Below are 15,435 nucleotides of genomic sequence, written 5' to 3'. Positions count from 1 at the left end.
AACGTTTGTGTGAAATTAAGTTGGTTACATTTAAACAGTGTGATAAATCTCAGTGATGGCTGGGCTGTACTGCACATGAATTTAAGTATTTCCCCTACTCTTCATAGGAAACTTGGCTTTTGCAGAACATAAAAGCACTTTCACCCTCCATGCCAACAACAAAAATCCAAATTACATTATCTGCCACTTTTATTGCAAGTAGGGCAAATTTGCAGAAGTAAAATTGGTTTGTCTGGCTACTGGGTGTCATCATCACTACACACACACACCAGAAGTTGAAGAACATTTATTTGGCAAGAGAAAAATCTGTGTTTCAAAGAATGCTGTAGGATTTTATCTTGTTAGGTCAAACCAGGAATTAATGTAATAATAAAAAAGCATTGATTTTTTAAAGCTGATAATATTAGCTGCTTGTAATAATATATTCCCAGGTATTAGCATGCAAATATGAATAACATAATGAATGCAAGTGTGTACACAGCTGTTTATTCATCCTTTGTGTGTATGCATGTATAAGGCAGGAACGAAGACATTATTTTCTCATACGAAACTGAATAAGTTTTGCTAAATTCTGAGATAAGCAGATTATATGGACACTGTTATGTTTAACACTGGATATGTTAAAGTGTGATTTAAAAAAAAAAAAAAGGAAGAGTGTTGAGGTAGAATATCTCTGTCATAGTGAAACAGGCAAATTGTAAGATATGTCGATACCGAGGGTTGGTTGGCAAAACTGGGCAGCAAAGACTGGCAGATAGAAGAAGCAGGAAAGATTCCCTAGAAATTCTTGGTCTGTCTGCAAAATTCAGGGTCCAAAATTTCCCATTGTCTCCAAAATTCCAGCAACAGTTTTTGATACAATTGCCCATGCTCTATTATAATGGCAAGTTAAGCCTCCTGCAGACCTCTCCCTTGGATGCTGTTCACTGATGTAATGCAAGACACATAATTTTGAAAGGTGAATCATTACTACATCTTTCTCCTGCACCTAAAAATATAGTCTTTTTTCTGTGTACCCAAAAACATGTCTAAAAAAATCTCTGTAAATAAGGGAAAAGAGAGTACATTTTAATGCAAGAAAGTCACATTTAATGTCTTGCTGACCAAACAGTATGGGACTCAAATAAATACATAAATTTATGTTTTATAAATATTCTACACTCTGTGATAAACAGTTTTTTCACGCTGAATGATCAAATATGCCACCAACTGTAAGCTGATTCACAGGCAAAGCTGTACAATGTAGCCTGGTTAAGTATTTAGATCTTATTACTGCTGAATATTTAATGAATGAAACTTATGGTTAGGTAAATGGTTCCATCTGTAGTGCTAAAAACCAGAACATCTTCATGTATGAATAAACTTTGAACAGAAGTGGTTGAACAATCTGTAATCATTTCAATCGTTTTAAGATTTAAGATTCAGCTGCTCATTTAACTGGAAGTATTTCTTGTGTACAATGAGCTGCAAAGGAGAGAATAACATTTCCAGGAGCTGGAAGCCGTCTCTTCATCTGCATAGTCTGATTTGCTGCTTACATTCATCTTGAAGATGTTCAGATAGTTATTTTTATAAGGGCAAATTCTCCCTGCCCCAGTGCCAATCTGAGGCAGATGACACAAGAAGGAGGATATAATCTCCTTTGTGACAGATAACTCCAGAGCTGCGCTGCAGCAACGCCGACTGCAGCGCTCGCCCCTCGGCTTCCCTGCGTGCGCCGCAGCTGCGAATCCCCCAGGTCTCCAGGGTCAAACCAGAATTATTCCTCACATGTTTACCTTTCACCATACAACCAAATTACATGTTTTAGCAGTGCCTGCTGCTTTCCTTAAGAGTGAGTTAATTTTAGGAACGCTGACAAGTCTTGGGGTAAAATTCAAACAATCAGGGAATCACGCAGTCAAATGTGGGGGAACAATGCAACATATTAGCAATGCTCCCCCTCTGCAGTTTCACATTTAATTAAAAAAAGAAACCTTACTTACATTTGTATTCAACCAATCTACACTAATGTAGCCTTCATAATTTGGGGTATTTTTTTAAAAACATGAGTTTTGATGCAAAAAAAAAAAATAATAGAAGGAATTTGAAGTTATTGCATGTAATATACTAGTTTATATTGGGTATTAGATCAATTACAGGTATAAATAAATGCCTTCAGGAGTTCTCACATTCAATGACATAACCATCCATAGGGATTCCTACATTAAACCATCCTGTAACATATGTTCCTTGGACGCTGTCTTGGGTACAACTCATGGTTAAGGGTATACAATTAAGCAATGAATTAATCATAAAGAGTCAGTCTGGAAGCCTCTCCACTGCAAGTTACGACAGCCACTGAGACATGTCTTCTGTCTTAAATTGCCTTTTGATTTTTCTGCTACATTTTCACCACCACGACTGCCTAGCTAATGAGAGCTACATTTCAATCTCACAAATGTACACTAAATAATATAATCTTATTGGGCAGGACATAGACAGTTTGACAAAAAAATTCAGACGCTCCCTTAAGGAAGTAACCAACCAAAATACTTCTACTTTTACAGGCATTATGTCTGTAAGGGCCACCTCATGTGTCTCCTATACAGTGCATCCTGTTAATCAACAGAAAGCAGTACCATTAGCTCATGTGACCTACAACTTACTAAAATGCAGCAACAAATATATATATAATCTATTTTCATAATATTTTTTTTCAGAGTAGCAACTTCTGAGGTTGGCAGAGCAATGTTATGTCATGACGAATTGGAACAGAACAAGGTTAGATGATTATCTCATGAACCAGATCTTTTCTTGTTCATAAACACTTCTAAGTTGTGGTCCTTGTTAGAAAAGTTTAAAAGCCTCAGATCTGTGTTTAAAGACACTTTAATAATCAAAGAAACTATCACCATCTCCTCTATTATAAAATAACATTTAAATTTTTGGTTTCTAGCAAAATGGCTGCAAACTTGGGAGTAGTTTTATGATGCTAGAGGAAAGCATGAGACCTGCCACTTTAATGCAGAGATCTGCACACACACACTAGGTCCCCAAGCATCCAGGGTTTTGAGTTAAATGAATTTATTTTGGTGGTGATGCAGTAAGGAAGAGGCACATACTGAAGAAGAAATTACATTCCATAACCTCCCATAGAAATACTGCAGTCTTGCTGCTATAACAATGTAAGGCCATGTGTGGCTACAAAATGAAAAAGAACTATGTGCTTACATCCCATTTCTGATTTTTTTGCAGCTATCTGAGAAAGATTTGATATTGTTGTTGTCTAAGCACATTTAAACTTCAGCTGAAATAACTGCCAAGTGATTCATGCCTATGTAGGTGAATATACCGATTGTATCTGGAGCCCCAGTGCGCCATTTTCATTTCACTTTAAATAAAAAACAAAATGTATCTATGTCAGTCAGTGCCCTTCTGCTGTACTCAGAGGTATCAAACAGGCTACAATTATGATTGTGAAGTGATTGTGTCACATTGGAGGAAGGTTTATTGCTTTTGAGTCTGCTAGGCAGTAACACATTCTGTTTCATATTACTCTTTATATCATTGTTTGGCTGTGACTAGAATAATCAAATGCCATCAAATGCTGTCAAATTCAATTTACAGTATTTTTCACTGAAGCAGGCTTTCTGCATTATATTTCCTGTTTTCCCTTTCTATGGTTGCCATGGAATAGCAGCAGTAATCATCAGCTTTATTTACAAAACCAACAGAGTGAAGACATGTCTTGGGCTATAACATACACTTTATTCCTCTTTATGCAGGGGAGGGACTTGGGGTTTTGATCAGACAATTAAAAAAAGGCAAACAAAAGGGTATTTCAAGACAGCAGGAAATTTTAGAGACCACTAACGTCTTTGAATGAATTTATATTAATTATCACTGAGGATTCCAAAAGGTAATTGGATTTCCTGTCTTCTCAGTCACACCTCTAATATAATAAAAAAGTCCCAAACTCTTTGTGGGAAGTTAGGATCAACCCAGCATGTATTTGCCACACATACTTAAGAATTGGAAAACCCAGGAACTTTAGAGTTTAAATCCCTCTCAAATATATAGCTCGAGTTTTATATTCTCTGACTTCTGAAGCCATTCAAGAAGGTCGCTGCAGTGAGCTTTTAACAAAGGCTCAACAGGCACAGCAGAGATCAGTGCTCTGCTAGTTTCATACTGCCCAGAACATTGCTATCTGTACAGAAAAATCCTCACACAGGGCTTAGGAAACTCCTCATAGCAAGTGAGAAAGCATCAGGCAACAACCTACACAGGGCAGATGAATACAAACACCAAGGTACATAAACAGATGCACTGTAATCACTGTCCAGATTACTTACGTAGGAACATAATTTATCCTGGAAAATTGATCTGTTTTAGAAACCTAGATACCTTTTTCTGCTCTTGAAAGTCTCAGAATTGGTGAATTACTCCTCTTTCTATTACAAAATTCTCAACTGTCTGTCAGAGAAAAGTGAAGTTTGTACCTAGTGGCCCTGGTAAGCACAGTACAAGTATCTATCCTACAAACTTTTCCTAAGATTTTTTTTTTGTTCCTTTGAATTTTAAAACGTACTTCCACATGCTTTTTTGTCATTTGTAGTTCAGGAAGATGATTCTTGTTTGAGTTCCTATTCCTAACATGGCCATTCATGGATCAGCTTCTTACCTTAGCATTTGAAAGGTAATACATACATGTTGTTTCAAATATACTTCTACACTTTTTTTCACCTCTCAAAAAATCAAATAATAAAGAAAGGAACTGTTAAGTAGGACTAAGAATTTGAGGTGATAAGCACATTTACCTGTAGATAAAGTAGTTAGTAATGATGCCATTTGGTTTCCTGGGTGGTGCCCATTTCACTTCTATGAGTGCAGGTCCAATTGCTTTAACAACAGGTGGGCTCAGTTCTCTGGGAGGTGCTTCAGCAGTTCTTGCATACGTCTGACCACCCACGCCACACCCACCTACAGAAACAGACATTTGTGTAGGGATAAGACTTGTTTCCTCAACAAAACATACATTATAATCAAATGAATGTCAAGTAAAGAAGCTGCTGGTGGAAATTCTCATTTCACCTCATTTCATTGTTAAATACTCATTTAAATTACCACAACTCTACTGATGAATTACTCCTGATTTTCAGCAGTGTGAGTGAGGGGCAAATTGGTTCAAAATTGTAATTTTAGAAATACTTATCTCAATAAGTTTTTGAAAATTTCCATCAAAGACAGGAAATTCTAATTTTTGGGCTCTTCTCTCCTGTCTTTATGATCATCACTTCTTGTTGGTGAGTAATTACAGAACTGATTCAGTTCTGTACATCCTTTTTCAAAGATCTTTAAGCTGCTTGTGAAGAGCTTTTAATAAAGTGGCACATATAATCTAAAATACATATTTTAAACCTCCATTTGATATATTCATGATACATGGAGAAGTACACACATGATACATGGAGAAATATTTAATGCTTCATTCAGTGCTAGGCCTTCTTTTTACTAGGCAAACATTTGACTCCAATGTAAAGAATTTCATCTGTTTTGCAGAGTTGCAACTATCTGCAAAATCCCTTCCAGCCACACAGATGAGTGTTTTAAATTGCCTTACCACTCTGGCATGCTTGTATTCTTATCTCATACAGGGTGTAGGGATCCAGGCCATCGACAAAGGCAAAATGTGCGCGTCCTACCGGCTTCACCAGCAGAGTGGGACTGCTCGCATTTAGCAGGATGTTGTATTCCAAAGGCACATTGACAACAAATATCCCTGTTGTGAAACAGAGAGGAACCAGTGATTATCTGAAACACTAACAACAGTGCAGGACAACTTCAAAGAGCCAATTCATCACATGCAATTTTAAACGTAAGCCCCCTCTGGAGGTTTTCCCTACTGCTTCTTTGAAAACTACAATCATTTAAATATAAACTGAAACAGATCCATCTGCAGATTGCAAGTGGAAGACAGACATTATGGTTCTTAGGTAAGAATCAAAATTCAGTTCAGTCAATGCCTGTTTTGCAATTGCCACTTCTGGGAAGACCGACGTTAGGACTTGGAACCAGGCAGCTTTTATGTATTTTGGAGGAGTAACAGCTACTAATGTTTGAATAGTCATATGATCAAACAAGTGAATTGCAACCATTCAGCAAATTGTGCCTTTTTAGCCCAACAGCAGTGGCTGAGTGTAGGTTCTTAGCCCGCTTCACCAATGGAGTACAATACAATAGCTTGAGCCAAGAAACATATAATTTTAAATGATGTACAAACAAACTCTTCAGCTTTTGTTAAAAAAAAAACCTTTCATCTTTTAGTATTTGAATACAAGAAACATATAATTTTAAATGATTTAAAAACAAATTCTTCAGTTTTTGTTAAAAAAACCCTTTCATTTTTTAGTATTTGAATTCAAACATTTTCCCCATCTATTCCTATCCCCATGCTGTCCTTAATTTTCCAGATCTCTTGAAAAACTCAATTCCTTCAGAAGATTACAAGCTAAGCCATATACCATCCCTTTAGGAATAGGCATTCCTGGATCTTCTCATTTCTTCCACATGACATCTCCAAGAGTTCTGTTTGATTGTTTGGTGGTTTTGTTTGATTTTTGGTTCCCTTGAGCAGTACTATATTTTTAGGAAATAGGCTCTATGTTTTTTAATTTTTTTCCACTGTTGACTGGTCTGTGCAGACAGCAGCAGTTTCATAAAACCAAGAGAACAACCAAAGAAGAGTTTGTTTTAAGTGTGTTTCCTTCATTCTGCAGTCACATAAGGAACAGCCTTAAGAAAGGATGGAGTACAGACCAGACAAGGTTCATTTCTGAGATGAGTCAAGATATATCTGATCAGTAAAATCACATTTCTCTTTCAACACAACACCTACTTTAGATGTCACAGAGATGTCTTTGTGACTGCAACAAGGACCAGATGCCTGTGAGCAGTTCTGAGACTTGTCCAGACCTTGAGATTCCTTCCTTTTTTGACTTTGGAAAACAACTCAGCTTTCCTCCTAATTACAATTTTGGCCCTTTTCTGATAAAGCATATACGTTGATACTACTACGCTGAAGTTACAAAGAACATTTTTTTCCACTGTTGTGCATCTGTTAGATGGGGGTTTTTTTTAGCTAAGTATGTATGTGAATATGTATAACTAAAAACCAGAAGTTTGCAAGAAATCAGAGATTTCAAGTTTAGTCCTGGTACTATGAACAACTGATGTACTTTGAAAGATCAGAAAAATCTTTGAAACACCATGTTTTTACAATTCTCATAAGAAAAAGAGAATATAAAAATCCCAAAGAAATAACATGCAGCTGCCTGACTCGATGCTAGACAGAGAAAATGCCATTACACTAAAAAGCTGAAAAATAGCCCTGAAGTAGAGCCATGACTTCAATCTTATTCAACTGCTCAGCTTACAGGAAGAACAAAGATGTTGTTAGGAACTGTTGGAAGAGGTGAAGGGAAAAGGAGACAAAAAAAGCAGAAATTCCTCTGTAAAATTTTCCTTCTTCAGTGTAAAAGTTACAAGAAAAATACCAAGATAAAATAATTAGGAATAGAATAACAGAAGTTCAACTTTCTAAATCAAGGACGATGGTACAGAGTAAACCTCTGAGAGATGATCTTGAGGTAGACTAGTTTTGCCTCAAAGAAAATTATTTTTTGACTCATATATGGAAGACAAAATGCTCCAGAAGAGTGCACTTGAGTTTGCAGTGTAAAATTTTTCCAGTAATTAAAAATGTAGTGTTAAAGACAAATAATAATTATTATTACTATTATTAGTAGTAGTAGTATTTCCACACTATAATTGGAGGGTCTATAAAGTATACAATAGAATATCTGAAAGAGTTTGAAATGGTACAGAACACACCAATAGAAACCTTTATTTAATCTCCTAGTTAAGGTCCCCTTCTTTTCCACTCCTGAAAACTGACCAGACATTTCAGCTAGAAAAACCCATTCCTTTATGAGAGTGATATAATTCAGTTTTTTGCATCTCATCAGGGCATTTATTCTAGGCAAAAATCACTAGAAACCTTTGAAATTGAAACTATTCAGAATGCTTGATTTCCCAAGGAAGATTAAATACAAACAAGGACAGCTGAATCCAGCCACCAGTATGCAGCAAAGGACACCTATTTCAAAATAAATGACCTATCCAACAATGTTGGACAGTGTTCAGTCCATATCACAAATTATTAAAAAAAACCTCACACCTGAAACACTAAATCTTAAAAATCTGATAAATTTTGCACTATATTAGGAATGATACCAATAGTAAATATGCTCAGGAGAAAAAATATTCTCAAGAAGAGAAAATGAAATTTTAAATAAAATCACATAAGCATCCTGAAAAATTCCAATGTCCAATGGAATTTTTCTACACTTTGATCAAATTCATTGACTATAAAGATCAAAGGATCACCTCCTAATCTGAAAAATTGTAATATATATTCTTACAACACAGAATCTTGTAAAAAACCCCTTTTGCTCAGAACAGCCTTCAGCATCTGCAGCCAGTCTGAAACCACTACCTCGTGTGCTCTGATGACTGAAGGAAATGAAATGGGCATATTTGTTAAAGTCATCTGGGAAACCACACGACTTGGTTAGTTCCAGAGTTCATAAATTTATGTCAGAATAAAAGGAACCGTAAAAGCACAAGTGAACCAATTTACCCTAAATGCAAATGGCAGTTTTGTTATTTGGTGTCAAAGTTACCATGAGCACAATGACAACCTGCCATAACACATTTTCATGTTCACTAAAGAACAAGGATTTAGTTGGTTAATATTCCCAGCAATACTCTTTTTCATAATTTACAACAACTAGATGCTGATAGGTTATTTAACATTTATGAAGTTAAGATGTAATCAGAAAAACCCTGATTATCTTTACAAATAAAAAAGTTAAATTATTCCACTTTTTTTTTTCTCTGTGACTTCATTTCACAGCAGGTGCATATTTTGCAATGGGACAAATCAATCAAATGAAACCCTGGGTTTTTCTGGGCATATTTGGATAACATTTAATGGACAATTCTGTGCAAAATTCTGCAAATTAGGTTTGACGGCTCTGTGTACTTCAAAACTAGGATAGGTCAAAAATAGAATTTGCAGCACAGGATGCTTAAAACTTGGGATAAAAAGGCACAGACTTACAGACTGGTCAGCCAGAATCTGTTTGAAGTTAATTACTGAAAATTACTATGATGTGAAATCAGATCACAATTAAAGCAAAATAACTAAAACTTTTTCACTTATAGGAAACAAATACTGAAACATTATCTATTTTAAATTTATATTTTAATATTTAAATTCATGAACAAAACAATCTATTTGGCTTCCTGATATTAACTATTTACATTATGCTTCAAATATCCAGATGTCTCAGTCTGGTTGCATCAAGTATTCCCACCAAGACTCTGAAAACAGTAACAGCTGGGGATGCTGACTGTTTGCAAGATGCAAATCTTTGGATATTCAACTTGAAAACCTATCTACAAAGAGGTGGAGCAAACAATAATTTACTCAAAAAAAAAAAACCAAAAATGAGAGCATGTGACAATGGCTTATCAAAAGTTCCATTTTCTAGACCACAAGAAACCAAGTTAGTTGGGGAAGCTGTGACAAATACGTGGTATTCAATGCCATGTTTGATCCCAAGAAGAATAAAGTAAGAATCCAGATTTCAAATAACTGTCATTCTAACTGAAAGCAAACCTGGAGGTGGATAAAGTGTTATAAAATGACGAAGAAGAAAATATTTTAACCCAGATGATCTTTAATATATGAACCAGTATCCTAGGAGCAGAGGACAGGATCCTATTTTGAGCACATTCAGCTTTCAAGTCACCACCAGCCACAACAACCAGAAGAATCAGATCCCCAGTGAGGAGCAGTGGGGCTGCCAATCAGCTGGAATGCAGGATGGATACCTTCCTACCTATCAATAACATTTATGGGGGAAATCACGGTGGAGTTTTTCCCATTTGGCTTTCTGCTCTATCCATGGCACTAAGAGTTGTTCCATAATAATTGTAACATATCCTTCCTTAGCATATCAGTGAAATGTACCATACCTCTGAGGTCTGTGCTCTGAGGAAGATAATGGAATACCTATTTTAGAAAATAAAGCCCTATTTTCCACAGTGAGTGAGGTGTGTCAAGTATTTTTTCCTGAATCCATCACTTTAACAACTACTGGGCCACCTTGCTCTTTAGCTAAGTCAGGAGTTTTGAAATGCTACATATCTATAAAGTCATAAGACCTAGATATATTACAGATGCTGGAATGTTATAATTAAACCATCCAAAAGGAAGGTCTTTGTAATACAATGTGTCCATAATTAATCCTGAGGGTGATTATTTGATCCAAATTTATTACAGCAGATAAGACAGAATGCCAAAACAGCCCTGATATCCACAGAGAGGAAGACACTATGAACAAGTACATTCTCATCAAAACTTTGTTAATTAAAAGCACTTTTTTGACATCAAGTCTACAGCAGTGAAAAGAACAGTTTTGTCCAAGAGCGACTGCCAAGCCTGACAATCCTTATAAAAAAAGATGCATTCTAAGTTTATAAGGAAAACCTATATTGCCTCAATGCAGCCTACTGTGAGACAAGGATTTATGCACAGAAAGGCAATAGATCAGAAAAAGAAAAATAGTTACTCTACGTACATGGACATAAATAAGGATAAGAAGTAGTAGACACTTTATGCTAATCCTACCAAGCTGGGGATGATTGTGACCCCAAACACCTGTATGACAGGACATGTTAATGGGATCTATGCTATTCCAGAAGATCAGAACTTCCAAAATAAATCTCCACCTGCATCCTCTGCAGTCTTACTCTTAAGAAAAAATAACTCTAGAAGCACAAAGGACCTCAGACTAAGCACAAAGCAGGATTATGAAGGGTCAATAATTAATTTTCTAGCTTCTGCATAGAACTATGCTTCTGCCCACAGGTTTTAGCAGCATTAATAGCATTGTAGTTTTCAGTAACACTCAGTAACATTTCTCTGCTGTTAGTACTCCTCATTCTTATAAGATCAGCTAGTTGCCCTGAAGTGCTATATCAAAAGGAACAGCAAGACTTGCTTTCCTGTCTTTTTCTTAACTAGGAAGAAAATGAACTCTGTTCTACCTGAAGCCAGGACAATACCCAACAGAAGCACAGTATGAAAATCCCTTCTTCATATTTAAAAACCTAAATAATTAGCCCCACAATTAGAAGGCAAAGAAGTTATCAAATATCCACAGAAGTGAGATAAGTGTTCAAGGTGTGTCCCAATATCTGAAAAGAAGGACATGCTCCTTTCCCATCTAAGGAGAATGATTTCTACAGATGTGTGAATACATGAAACCTGCAACTTCTGCAGATCCATGATGTCCAGCCTCCTCCTCATCCCTCTGATTCTGTGGTTTCAGGAACAGACAAACCTTTGTATGCATAATCTTGATTGCAACATAATTAAATGTACTACACAGAGCCTGGTTCTCCTTGCAGGCTTGTAACCTACTGTGAGTAACAGGAATTTAAGCAGCTGGAAAAGGTCCAGAACAAGGACAAGCTTTTCTGGGAAACACCCCACTCTTCACAGCCCATGCATTCCAATACATTCTTATGTTTTAAATCTATTTATAATGTTGCTGAATATTTTGTACCTTAAATTATATTTATTATCAAAACTATAATACAGCATGAGTCACTTTCCAATAAAACCAACTGTAGATTATATGCCATTTGAATTCACCTGCCTTCTGCAGGGTTCTAAATCCTTTCAGGCAGTAGGGGGAAAAGTTTAATTTAAGATTTTAATCTTTTTCATATATTATAGCATTTCTATAATGGATTTTGTGCTCCTGAAAACTAAAAGATTGACAGCTCAGGGTATTATAGATTTATTAATCATTGCTTAAATGGGTAGGGTGAACACTGTTAAGCACTGCCACAATACTTGCAATCCCAGTCTTGAAGGCAGAATGCATTTTCTAGGTGACTTTATTTTTAATGCCAATTGTCCCTTGCTAAGCAAGGATAGAACATCTTAAATAATTAAGAACAAGAAATATTAAAAACTCCCATGAATTCACTGATAAAACACATATGGCTATTATTGCAATATGCAAACATCTGAAGTTTCTAAAAAAACTGAGGAAATTTTAATGAAAAAAACCTCAGTATCTAAAAACTAGAAAACACCTTTTTTGGAAATGAAGTACAGTGGAAAAAAGATTGTTCATTACAAGGCTCTCATTGTCCCACAATAAATACAGCACATAATTTTTATAACACATAATTTTTATAACATCAGTAATGTGCTCCAATCACTTAAGCTATGATCTATATTGATGAAGCATCGCATAGTTTCTCTTACAAAAAGATTCTATAATTAAATTATTCCTTGTTAGCCCAGCTTTATAGCAGGTGGACGTCACCTGATCATGTTCAGGAGAAGAGTAACTACAGGAAAAACACTTCTGGGCCTTTGCTGATCCACCATACTGCGGTGGAACTGCATGATAACTCAGGTTAGTACGAACAGAAGAGAAAACTCTTATTTGTTGTTGTTTTTTTCATTAATATTTGCACTCAGTAGTAGTTCATAATATCAAAACATGCAGGGTTTTGCTCAGCTAAACCTCACAATACTGATGTCAAGTAACTAGATCAATATTATTAAAATAATGTGTCTCTAGGACACAACAGCTTTAGATACTGGGTATTTAAATCACTAAAACTAAATACAAAGAATAAAAATATCAGAATGATTCAGCTGCCTACCTGGATATATTAATTTTTCAATCCTTTCATTTTGCTACAAAGTACTACATAGAAATACATTTTTACCTGGCACATCCCAAGCTAGAAATATAGAATATGCATCAATGACTGTGACATTATATGGGACATGAATTTTCTCTGGTGTTCCTGCTGGTGTTTGTATAACATATTTATCACTAGTGTTGCTGCCGCCCCAAGTGCTGGCTTCCAGCTGGTAAACATATCTGCACAAACACAAAAAGATCAGTGGACACTGCAGTTAGAAGCTTTAGGCATATCAGCAACAGAACATTTCCATTTTCACAAATTTAAAGTGAATACAATGAGTATTACAAATACTGCATTAGTGAAGATTTTCACATTCAAGTTTTTCTAATGTGAGAAAAGTAACTTAGAATAATAACCATAAAATCAAAGATACCAAAATAATAATACTTAGAACAATAATTACCATAAAATCAAGATACCAAAACTCAAATACTAGTACTAAATACTAATACTAAAATTCAAATTAGCTTACATAAGCAAGAGAAGTATTGACTCAAAAAGTGTCATAACTAATTTCAGAATTACTTCTATAAAAATATCAGCAGTCACTTTTGAACCTGTATGTTCAGTATGCACTGGAACATCATATACCATGTGCAGTGATGTTTGTCATATAAAACCTGGCATTTTTCAGAGTATATTCCATGATGCAAAAATACCTATCATTGAGCTACCAACAAACCATCCAATAAAAAAAAAAAGAAAGCTTTGCTTCTTTGAATCAGAATGACCTATTCTCAAAAAAAAAAAAATTAAAAGTCCTTTGATTAATGTCTTTTTGACTTTTGAAAGACTAGCAAAAGTGTTCCACCAATTTTGAGTAATAAAGTAATATTTCAAGAGAATTTTCTTTTGTTCACAATAAGTTATATTTTGTACATTTCACTAACACAAGTACCTATGTCTTTCAAGGTCTTTCACCTGTTACCAGAGCTCGTTAACATGCCTTACCTACTGTTAGGCTGCAGGTTAACATCTGTGAAATTCAGGTCTGTACTGCCACCCAGGAAAATCTGTTCTCCATCGCGGAATAATCGATAATGAGTAATGAGCCCATTGGGTTCCTCTGGTTCACTCCAGTACATTTCCACTTCTGTTGAGCTGACTATGATATGATGAGGTTTTGGCCATACCCCTATTAAAATCAAAATGACACTATTTTAATTTTATGACAGAAACTCAAAGGTGTTTTTGTTTTCTTTTCCCATACTCGTGCTGCTGTTTTCAGCAAAGTAATGAAAGCATAAAGCACTGCCAGGGAGAATGACAGAATTTAACACACTTTCTGTATTTATCCTATAACAAATGCAACCAACTAGACAAGGTAAAGATTAATGGAGAAAGAGGCCAAAGGCTACTGCCTTTATATGCCCAGTAGTCTCTGCATATTCATTTGTGCTTTTAAAAAAATTCATCTTTCAATTCTTTGTTAGTGAAGCTAATGAATTTAGAGATGAATTTGGGGAAATTTTCACAAAAAGAAAGTAGAAATGCAGTGCCATGCAGTAAAGAGAATGTGGTAAGATATAAAAACTCCAAGAGACAGATTCCCTTGCGTAAATATCTACATGATAGCTTGATGGATGGGAGTGGAGTTGTGCACCTTGTTAATCCGCCAGAAAATACAAGCACGTATGACCATCTCTTTGCACTTCTGTAAGAATGACTTTCTCCCTTACCATGAGGAGCAGCTTGTAAAGTTTGACCTGAAAGTGGTTGGCTGGAAGCACACCCAGCAGATGTGCATGCAATAAGCACAAAGCTGTAATTAGTGTATGGCTGCAGACCTAAAAAGAGCAAACAGAGTTTAGGCTGAGATGTTGACATCAATCATTCCAAGAATTATATCTCTGCATAGAAAGTTACTGGACTTAAAGTTAACTTATAGCATTTTTGGCAAACATAAAGAATGAACTATTCTTATACTACACGTGAACAATACTGAAATGGTGAATTCTCACTAATTTAGACACATATCCCCTACTGATTTAAAAGACCAAACAAAACAATTCAGACTGAATGTCTGTCTATGCTGCAATAGATCTATGGATATCCCTCATACACCTGAATCAGCTTTAAATCAAAAAACTTAGATGACACTGGCCATGCAGAAAAACACTTGAAAGTGCAATTGCTTAGAGTCTTCAACTTGAAAACCTGAAGAGCCTTTAATGTTTTGAAAATGTATTACTAATACATTTGCAATAATAAGATAATAAAATACTCACTCGTACATGAAACCTTCTACTATATTGCAAGTAAGTCCAAGGACTACGACCTTCCCAAAGTTTTTTTTAAATTTCCCCTCTATTTTTCCCCTATTTGATACAAGACTTTACAATAAATGCTACAAAGCAGTTAGAAGCTGAACTGACAACCAAGCCCTCATTACTAAATATTAATTTCAGTTACTTGTAATTTTTTTAAAACTTTTTTTTCAGCTCAAATCTTCTATGCTGTACATCCTTGAATGAGATGAGAATATATTGCTTTGCCTTTTTCTTGAAAATTTTCAAACATATTTGTGCTGTGTGTTGATGACTTCAGATTTCACATCAAGTTGCCCGTGGTTTAAGAATTTGACTT

General features: G+C 35.5%; 1 protein-coding gene across 1 annotated transcript in view; it reads right to left on the bottom strand.

Moving 5' to 3' along the window:
* The window catches only part of USH2A (usherin), a 372,550-nt gene that overhangs the window by 58,016 nt on the left and 299,099 nt on the right, over positions 1 to 15,435 (bottom strand). The window contains exons 55-59 of the mRNA XM_058020039.1: positions 14,529 to 14,636; positions 13,801 to 13,984; positions 12,868 to 13,025; positions 5,606 to 5,764; positions 4,803 to 4,965 (exon numbers count right to left, since the gene is read on the bottom strand). Coding sequence (XP_057876022.1) covers positions 4,803 to 4,965; positions 5,606 to 5,764; positions 12,868 to 13,025; positions 13,801 to 13,984; positions 14,529 to 14,636 — 772 coding nt within the window. The remainder of the gene's footprint in view (positions 1 to 4,802; positions 4,966 to 5,605; positions 5,765 to 12,867; positions 13,026 to 13,800; positions 13,985 to 14,528; positions 14,637 to 15,435) is intronic.

This window comes from Melospiza georgiana, chromosome 3 (genome assembly GCF_028018845.1).
Source record: "Melospiza georgiana isolate bMelGeo1 chromosome 3, bMelGeo1.pri, whole genome shotgun sequence".
NCBI lineage: Eukaryota > Metazoa > Chordata > Aves > Passeriformes > Passerellidae > Melospiza > Melospiza georgiana.
This window is presented reverse-complemented; position numbering and strand designations above follow the sequence as displayed.